This window comes from Mixophyes fleayi, chromosome 3 (assembly GCF_038048845.1).
Source record: "Mixophyes fleayi isolate aMixFle1 chromosome 3, aMixFle1.hap1, whole genome shotgun sequence".
Classification (NCBI taxonomy): domain Eukaryota; kingdom Metazoa; phylum Chordata; class Amphibia; order Anura; family Limnodynastidae; genus Mixophyes; species Mixophyes fleayi.
In genome coordinates this window covers 80,742,939-80,753,128 of record NC_134404.1, presented here as the reverse complement: position 1 = coordinate 80,753,128, position 10,190 = coordinate 80,742,939, and the positions used below count along the sequence as shown (strand labels likewise).

Here is a 10,190-nt window from a genome sequence, read left to right as displayed (position 1 = left end):
ACACCTCGTTTATACTAAATATGCAACACAAACTATGAGTTTACGGAAACAATACAGTATTGTCATTTAAGTTTTGAGGAGATATTACATTATTTCCGTCTGTGAGGAAGGAGAGGCTATGTGACTGTCCTGTGTGTTTGAGTAGAATATTAACAGGGGTTATTAGTTGTCATGACAAATTATTGCTCTGAACATTACCTCATAGATTTTGATCAACAGTGTGACATATAAATTACCAGATCACCATAAAACCACAGTCCACAGCGAGCTGTACCTACAGAGGATCACATCACATTGGACTATCTCACATATCCCTTGCCTGGTTCCTGAGGGCTAGTGATTTTTTATTGGGAAAAATTATTTGCTGTCCTCAAAGATGTGTTCTGGGGGCTGTGCGAAGTGCTTGGGCATCTCCCTAATCCCTTTAGCTATTTTGTGTGCACTCGCAAATATCTTGCTGTTTTTCCCCGCTGGAAGGGTAGCAGAAAAAAATGAGCACATCTCCAGAGAAGTCTTTTACCTCGGGGGACTCATAGGATCTGGAGTTCTGGTGAGTGTGCAAGGAACTTTTATATGTGAATTAGAAATATAATTTTCAGGACGGCTTAAGGGCTCCAATAACTGTATCAGGGTTAGCGTAAGCAATGTAGGTGGATCAGCAAAACAAGAAAGCACGCTGAAAATCAATGAACGCATATAAGACACCATATAAAGATATAACTATGTAATAGGAAAAAAAAAGTGAAATGTAAATTGGAACAGGTACACTTTCTAGTCCAGGGGACATATTTAAATGATGTATCTGACCTGCACTCTGTCCTCAGATACTATGTGACTTGTATTAAATATCTTTCTAATAAGGCAATCTCATAAAATGTTCTAGGTAGATAGATAGATAGATAAATAGATATTTAAATATACATATAAAGGTATACATTAAATGTATGAAATTGATGCATTGTTACACCCAAAAAAAATTATCCTTTAACTTTTATTATAGCATATAAATTGTTCAATAGTTATTAGCTGACATGCTGAGAAAAATTATTATGGTAATAGAATGACAGTCAGCCGCGGGCTGGCACAGTTCAGCCTGGCGGGGGGGCGCACAGGCGGCTGCATCACATGACACGCGATGCAGCCGCCGGTAATATTAAGAAATATATTGCATCCACGGGGGGGGGATGGGGGGAGGCGGCCGGCCCGAACAGCCGTTAGACTGAGCTGCCCGCGTGCCCGCTGCCCCCTTGCTCCCCGGTCCAGCCCACCCCTGGTGACAGTTATACTAGAACTACAACAGCTGTACACAGGACAAACCATGGGCATGTAACCACCACCAAAATACTGTTTTTCAAACTTCTTTGACTATTTATATATCTATTCAACTTTATTTATATAGCGCCAACATATTATGCATTTCTTTACAGGGAATGTTTAATCACTTGCATCAGTCCCTGCGCTACTAGAGCTTACAATATAAATTCTCTACCACACAACCACACATACACAATAGGGTACAAATTCACACTAGGGGGTATATTTACTATGCGTTTGTTCCGTAGAACCACTGATTCTCAGCACTTTTAAGGCGTTGTCTTCAATAAAAGTACCGCTTTACAAAATGCCGTCAAAGTGCCGGGAATCTGCGGTTTCTACGGAACTGCCGCATAGTAAATATACCCCTAAGAGTAATTTATTAATTTAAAAAAAAAAACATACCACACATATGATGTTTTGCAATGTCATGAGCTTTTTTGGCACAAATGCGTTTGTTCTTACTGGAAACACATGAATATATGTGTTGAGATGGTGATGCCTGCAGCTCTCATAGGAAGAACTGGGAACACTCATGATTCTTGATTGCGCTCACATACAAAAAATAGATTTTGTTTTGCAAGATAATATGAATAGAAGGCACATTATTGTTGTGGACCATCCCCAGGATTATGGATATCTGCAGATTCCCTGTTGTAGACAGGTTTTACAAGCAAGAGCAAATTACTATGTTACAGTATTTTTGGTCAATTCACTCTATATGTGCTTCCTGAACAAACAGTGTAGCCCCTTCTAATACCGCTATTGTCGATGTGCACAGTACGGTATTTTCTGATCATTTATCCTTTCCGACCAAGGGATATAACCTTAAGAATAGTACAGGTGAAATTGCACATGTCCTAGTATTCCTTGCATTCAGAGAAGGAGATAACACTGATCATCAAGGCGATCCTTAACAAAGTCACCTAAATAAGGCTGCAGGGTGCATCCACTGTGGATGACAAGATAACTCAATCTGTATTGTATGTGTTGTATAAACAGGGACATCATTAATACAATTTAGATAATTTAGATTTGTTTGCATTGTATTTATTAAATAAGGATAAGTATTGTTTTGTCTACTAAACCATGGACATAGAAACATAAAAACAAAGAACATGATGCCAGAAAAGAACCTACAGATCTATCTTGGCTAGGTGTTTGTGAGCAGTTGTTGTTTGCTTTAGTTTTTTTTTTTTTTTTACATGCTTCTTTGGTTGTCTACAAACAAGAATTATGGAGCTCCATTTGTGATAAATATCAGGTTTGGTCAGAAAAAGATACACAATTGTTTTTAAACAGATTATCAGAGATCCAGAGTAGAAAAGGTGATAATTATTTTTGGAGATATTTTCTCATTTCATTTTGGTTCTTTTTTGTAGATGATTTTTCCAGCTCTGGTGTTTCTTGGTCTGAAGAACAATGACTGTTGTGGGTGCTGTGGTAATGAAAGCTGTGGGAAGAGATTTGCGGTAAGTATAAACCAATATATTTTAATGTGTGAGCAGTGGGGGAGCCCTCACTGTACTAAGATTCATGTGTTGCAAATGTACTTTTGGTAATTTAACAATATATGCTTGCAACATGATTCAAAGAAACAAATACAAAACCTACACAATGACAGCATACTGTGTGCTGGGTTTTAATTTACTGTTTGTACAAAGAGACCTGCTAACTTGAAAAAATGTTTTATTGAGATTGTCAGGAACATGCACGACCAGATGCAGCGGTCCCTTTAAATGCCACCATGTAGGAAATCTGCCAACACACAGTCAATATACCTCCATATAACCTTATACACCAACATGTGCAAACAGATATCTAATATGCTCCATATAGCCAATAATATCTCCATATATATACGCATGAGCCAGTGTATAGCCATTATCCCAAGTTTCATGTACCTCCATGTAGTATATAGAGTCATATTACACTATGCAATAGAGCCTCCTGTCAATCCCCTTCACCCAGAGTGTACTCGCCCCATTTGTCGGATCTGTTCCTTGAGAGCATTGGTGACGGCAGTCGTCGCTCCTCTTGTCTTTTCTTCTAGTCCCCCTGGTCCCACCCCTGCTGATTCAATAGCACAGCATAGAGACCAAGGGGGGCATAGGAAGTGGGGCAACATCACAGAAAGAAGGCATACATACAGTAGTTTACTGCGTGAAACACTGATCACCATAAGAGGGTGAGACACCATAAGACTGACAATGGGGCTGTGAGGCTTGGCAGATATACAAAGAAACTTTGAGAGAGAACGATAACTATGGCTTCTGGTGGATTTAGAAAGTGGGTAAATGAACTGGGCTTGGACATATAGAGTACAGCTTTACCTTATCCATGTATCTCTACTTTGTGCATAACCTAATGAGGGAGCAGTTTGCTGCAGTGAATGGTGCAAAATGTTTTTCACATTTAACACAACATTTGCAGGGCTATGCACAGTTAATCAGTAGAGATGCTTGAACCGTGTGCCTATCATTTCTCAAACCAGTTCGTCAAATTGCTACAAAAATATGAAAATTCACAAGAATTTCTTGAATTTTTGAGTATTAAAACACTATTTTATTTTTGTTTATTTATTATGCATATTTATTTCTATGGCATAGCATTCTTTGGGTAATGTTTTAAATACATATTATTTATTTTATTTGGATTATATGTCAAAACTAAAAATAGTACAATTTTCTGTAACTCTAATCATGGGTTTTATTCACACTATTAGTGCACTCTCAGAAATAAACCCAAATAATGTGTTTTATTATTTCTTTCTTAGGTACCAAATTATGTGTAATGTATTAAAGTGTATTTAGTGTATTACAGAGTAGATACATGTATAAGGGCTAGAATTATGTGTGTGATATTTAATTACTTTTAGCTAATAGGAATTATCTAGGTAAGACCCAGCAGCTTTTCTTTCTGCATGGGGTATCATCAGACTTACATATATCGGGAAGTCCCATAGTTTGTATGTAATGCAGCCTCAGTCTAGGGGTCAAGAATTACATGAAGCATATGCTGTCTCTGTCGCTGGACTGGTGCCCCATATGGGGACATGTGGAGCCATCAGGGTGAACCAACATGCACTCAAATCTCCTTATAAAGATGAATGCATAAACGATTTATAAACATTTAGTAGAATAAGAAAAGTTCAATTCTCCAGGGAAATTGTTATGTTTTGGTGTCAATTGCTAGGCCAGGGTAAGCCAGCAATTGACATCAATGTGGATGCGGTGCAGTTAACGGAAATATTTTTGCTAGGTGAAAACATGCTTGTGAAATGTCATTTATGAGATGTTCCTGTTCTGGTTATTTTGTTGCAGATGTTTTCTTCCATCATCTTTGCTGCCATTGGGGTTGTTGGAGCTGGCTATAATTTCATAATTTCTGCCGTTGCTTTAAATAAGGGACCAATATGTTTTTACAAAGATAATAATAATAATAATAATACTACTACATATATTTGGGGCTATCCTTTCGTTGATGGGTAAGTGTTTTTTGTTTAAACTAATATTTTCATTCAGATTCTCTGGCATTTCATAAATGTAAAATGGGAACCACAAAGCTAAACTTCTACAAAATTAATAAAAACAAATACAGCATTTTCTTACTCGATCTCCTATCAAAAGAATTTCATCTCCAGGTTTTTATTTTATAATAATTTAGAACCAACTTCACTCTAAATGTTGGATGTAGACTGTTGACTTAATTCCATAACGGATAGCATTAATAAGTAGATATCTGTCTTCTCCTTAACATTAACCTGAAATCATATTTTACTGAGAGGTGGTCGATAATTAAAAAACGTTTGTAATACTACCGTTCCTCTCCATCCTCCCTCCTCACGGTTGCCCCACCCCTATGTCCCAGTCCCTCCCACTCCCTCATCTCACCCATTACTACATAACAAAAACTGCTCAGCACAACCTTTGACCACCCTCTTTAAGGTGTCATTGATTTCTATTCTGCTCTTTAGTCACATTGTTTAGTCCATAATGACTGATGGCTATAGGTTAATGGATATAATTTGATTTATAGCACATTATTTTGTCTTCTCTAATGCTGATCTACTACTAAATAAAGACTATTTAAAAAAAAACTTCTGCAGTGCTTTAATTTATGGTGAAATGTATCTGCAAAGAGTAAAAACACTTTTCCCTGATCTTGACAACATTTTGAATCTAGTTTATGTTAAGACTCAAAGAAAATACAGTTTATGTCCATCTAAAAATAATATATTATTGCAATATTAATATATTTATAGGCAAAATTTTTATGTTTTTTTTCCCTTTTAAGAAAATATGAAAAGGATATATGTACAGGTTATCCTGAAAATCCTCCCCAAGATAAGAAATCTTTTGACACTGAAGTTATCATCACCTGGAATCTGACCCTCTTCTCCATGCTCCTGATAATGGGTGCAGTACAAGCTGTACTCTGCGCTATACAAGTTATCAATGGTCTTATTGGAACAATCTGTGGGGACTGCAAGTGCTGTGGATGCTGTGGGGTATGTTGACTCAACATTACTATTAGTATGCTCTATCGCTAATATATTGTATCTATATCATTTATTTACGCAGTGGCTCATGTAGAGTTGGACACATACTTTTTTTTCTGCATAAAATGTGCCTTTCTGAACCGCGCATGTGAATCAATAAGACTTAGGTTTCTGTCTGCATGCAAATTGGGTCTCATCTTTCGCTGACGACTCCTTTCGTTCATGGAGGTGGAACAGGGGAGGGAAGGGGGAGGGGCATGCAAGCGCAGTCTGAGCACAGTAAGGACCTACTCTTGGTAATGCAACCGAGTCAGACCTTGAAACACAGGCACTTATATGCCTGTTAGGAGATGTATCTCTTGTGGGTGCTCGACCCCTGGTGTAAAATACCAACTGATGATGATGACAATTAGCAGCATTCATTGGATGCTTCTCATAGGCTGCCTTCTGATTGGCTGATTGTGGATTACCCCCTCCAGCTGAGCTATATCAATTTGCTTTGGGGCTGTATGACATGGGCCTGTCCATATTACGTGGTAGGCAACAGCTGTGGGGGTGTTTATAATTAATCACTCTTTATTGCTTAAGTCCAATAGGTACATTTAATTAGTAACACACACCAGTACAACATTACATTTTCTTAAAACTTGTAAGAAAAGTTTAAGTTGGTAGTGAAAATTGTATTACTAACATTGCCAACACACACTCTGCATTTTATCAGATTGATGGAGGAATAAAGGTGTTTCGTTTTTTGCTTTTAGCTTACAGCGCTGTGTGAATTTTGACTTAATTTTTCTATGTTAATAAAAATTTGTTTTCAAAAACTCGATTAATTTCAAATATTACATTATCATTTAGTCATTTACTGACAATATAATACTATGAAAGAATGTACATTTAATGTTTCCAAAATTTAAAATACCGAAGAAAGAACAGCATAATTGACTGTAGTTTGTGTTCTTAGGTCACTAATAAATTGCAATAGGACACACAATCCTTGAAAAACATAAAAAACTGTACTGTAAGAAACAGTACCTAAATCATACATACTCATACATACCATCCTTTATAAGGGACATTAATCCATCAACTAGGAGCTAGCTTCTATGAGCTATGTTCATTGATAAATATGACATACGCTCTGCGCTATACAGCCTGCTCTGAATCTTCATACAGCATTATCTAGCCTTGGCGGCATATGCAGAGGTGGATGCAAGTACGCTTATTATATGCGACCATTGCAAACCTGGACGCATCTTGAGATGTGTCTGACTCGGGATGCACATAGAATAGCATCATTTTTAAGGACTTGTTTTACATCTGCATTTTTTACATGAAATGCGGCCACCTCTACATCTGGCCCATAATGTGCAGCTGTTGCCAGGTAAGTGGCATAATTAGCAATAACCAAATGTCCTTTTTATTGATATTAATAGAATGCACATACATATAAGCTTATACCACAAGAATTTACATACAAAGGAAACCAAATAAAACCAGTGTGGCTAAAGAGAGGTAGAATTTTTTTTTTTAGCAAAAACTTTAAATACTGCATATGGATGAGAATTAAAAATAAAAACATCAATAAAAATATGTACATTGCAAATCAGTTTTTTTGACACAGAATAAAAAAACGGATCGTTTAAAAGTCAAACTCCCTCCAAACTTTAGAATACAAATGATAATAAAAAGAAGATTGTTGCCCCTTAGATACAATGGGCCTGAGTCATTAAGGAACTTAAATGCCGATACGTGCTGTATTTTGCATAAAATCGCTCTGTACATGCCTGGAAGCGGAGCATATACAGAGGATGTAGATACCCAATGTACGTCCGCATTTTAAAAAAATGCACATTACAGGATTTTTTGCGTTTCTTGATGAATGAGGCCCAGTATCAGGGTTATTAAGTTTGTACACCTTGTAGAGGCCCAATGCAATGATATCATAAAGGTTTTAAATGGGATTCCTCATATATTTCGGTATTACAAATTGAAAACCATAAGCCATATTAAAAGATAAAGCACACTGTGCAGCTGATATAGATTAAATACTAAAAGAGCACCTGCTACCTACACATAATTGAACCAATAGTGATAAGAATTGCAACCTATTGATTCCCTAGGAAGCGTTGCCATATCTGAGTCAATTTATGTCTAACAAATGCAGGCCACAGGCAATTAACCAAATGAACAACCTGAAAAATTCTAAAGAGCATATTTGCTAAACTACGGGTTTGAAAATGTGGAGATGTTGCCTATAGCAACCAATAAGATTCTAGGGGGTATATTTACTAAACTGCGGGTTTAAAAAAATAGAGATGTTGCCTATAGCAACCAATCAGATTCTACTTATCATTTATTTAGTACATTCTACAAAATGACAGCTAGAATCTGATTGGTTGCTATAGGCAACAGCTCCACTTTTTCAAACCCGCAGTTTAGTAAATATACCCCTAAGAAAGTAATTGTTGCTAATCAGTGGAGATGGCATTGTAATAGAAGCAGCTGTTTCCTGTTTGAGGGAACAGGAGCCAGACAGGAAGATCCCCAGAGACCACCGATGAAGATTGGAGTGCTCCAGTGGTCAGAAATACAGAGGATCCCCTTGATAATTACCCCAAGCTGTTCATCAGCTTTTAAAAGACTTTTAACAAGCCCCTTTCTCCAGCACTTTAAAAAATACAAGTATTATACATTAAGATGCTCAGGCAGACAACTTCACGAGCATCTAGCTGTTGGAGAGACCCACTCCTTAAGTTCTAATGGGATGACCTCTTGGGAATAAGACAGCTCAGTAGTATTTATCACCACTGAAGGGGTTATAATAATTTTTATAAGAAAAGAGAAGGGGGCTTGTGGGCACCTCAGGGTGAAAAGGCCTAGTCACAAGTGCAACCTTTGTGACTTCAATCTCTTTATGTGTCCTGACAGTCTTCAAAGGCACAGGTCAGTCCTATGGGGAGCTCCCGTTCGTAAAACCAAAACTGTCCTGGGGGAACCAGATGATATTACTTTGTCAGCCCTACTGATAATTATACCAATTAATTCAATGTCTTGTCTTTTTGCACTCAGAAGGATGGACCTGTTTAACTCCTGATGATGTTTTCTTCATTCCATGACTCCCATACGTCCAATGCAAATGTGACCGACTAGGAGGAAGAAAAGAGATGAAGAGCCTCCGTGACTCTGATTGAATCTTCTTTTGTACAAAACTGTAAAACATAAAGCACTTTTACAAGTTTCATAATTTATCTACCTTATGACATACAGAATGTCCCACGGTAAGGGCAGTTGTCCAGCTCTTCAGCTCATTTTAAGTAGATTCTCTCTAATCTCTGTTTATTTTTCACTAGATGATGAGATGCCATCACTTAGCACTAAAGAGCATAATACATATAATAATACATATGAAAAGGGACACAAGACCCCCAAAAGATAAATCTGATATTAAAATTCTGAGGCATTTCTTGTTTTTGAATTTGTTTTGGAAACTCAATCTCCCCCAACTGTTAAGATGATTTGCAAATTATTGTTATAAATCCTTCTACTGCCTTTTTGTAGAAATACAGTATTTCATAATCACTTGGTACAGGTTGGCTGGACTATTCTACAGACAAGCCTATGTATTGGATGTATTAAAAACTCATTTGGTAAATATTTTATTTCTCTCATAAGGTGGCAGAAAATATAATAACAATGATCTGCAAATCATTTTATAATCAGTTGGATAGTATAGACAGAGGAAATTATTGGGGTGGGGTTCTCTTTTAATAATCTTCATTACTTGATCTCAGTTGAACTCTCTGACCTGTCAAGAGTTGTCTTCCTACTTTTGTCCTTGTGTGGAAGAACTGTTTAAGTTTGCCTGCTATGCTATGTAATGTCTGCTTACTGAATAGTATATTGCTAAAATTTCATATATGTATTAAAATGGGATTTTTTTAAGAAAAATAATAAATAGTTGGAGTTTTACATTACTGTAGGTTTTTGAAAAACGTCAGTAAAAAATATGGGATCTTGCATCCGGAAACCCAGTTATCCATAATGTTTCTAAAACCAGAAAGCAAAAATAAACTTAACTATTAGCCTGCAGATTCTGTATTTTTGTTGGTTGTGCAACTCTTCTTCTCTGTACCACTGGTAACCACTGGACATGTAGAAGCTACTATATTTACATACCATTTACTCTTCTGGTGTGCAGATTTGCATACTTAAAGGATTACCTTACCTGAAATTGAAAGATCACTTTTAAGTGGCGTTCCATTCTGAGGCGGAACTAGCGAGCTGTGGGCCCCGGTAAAGGGAGGCAGGGAGGAGGGAACCAGGGCCCCTAACCCTCTGCATCTGCCATGCAGCGGGCCCCATTATCTCCATG

At 37.2% G+C, this 10,190-nt stretch overlaps 1 protein-coding gene across 2 annotated transcripts; it reads left to right on the top strand.

The window, feature by feature from the left end:
- Positions 1-283: 283 nt before the first annotated feature.
- On the top strand, positions 284-9,895 carry LOC142143761 (transmembrane 4 L6 family member 4-like). 2 transcript variants are annotated; one of them, XM_075201891.1, is made up of 5 exons: positions 284-550; positions 2,697-2,786; positions 4,638-4,801; positions 5,611-5,824; positions 8,891-9,895. In XM_075201891.1, exons 1-5 carry the CDS (start codon positions 377-379, stop codon positions 8,903-8,905), a joined length of 657 nt encoding a protein of 218 aa, XP_075057992.1. In that variant the 5' UTR covers positions 284-376; the 3' UTR covers positions 8,906-9,895. The 2 variants fall into 2 exon arrangements, with proteins under 2 accessions (XP_075057992.1, XP_075057991.1); XM_075201890.1 differs by having other exon boundaries at positions 8,888-9,895.
- Positions 9,896-10,190: the final 295 nt, after the last annotated feature.

What these genes read in the sequence shown, in the direction of transcription:
- LOC142143761 (XM_075201890.1), top strand. Translation starts at nt 377, where the DNA reads ATGTGTTCTGGGGGCTGTGCGAAGTGCTTGGGCATCTCCCTAATCCCT. An exon ending in TCATAGGATCTGGAGTTCTG is followed by an intron (nt 551 to 2,696) that starts GTGAGTGTGCAA and finishes TCTTTTTTGTAG; the next exon opens with ATGATTTTTCCAGCTCTGGT. An exon ending in GGCTATCCTTTCGTTGATGG is followed by an intron (nt 4,802 to 5,610) that starts GTAAGTGTTTTT and finishes TTCCCTTTTAAG; the next exon opens with AAAATATGAAAAGGATATAT.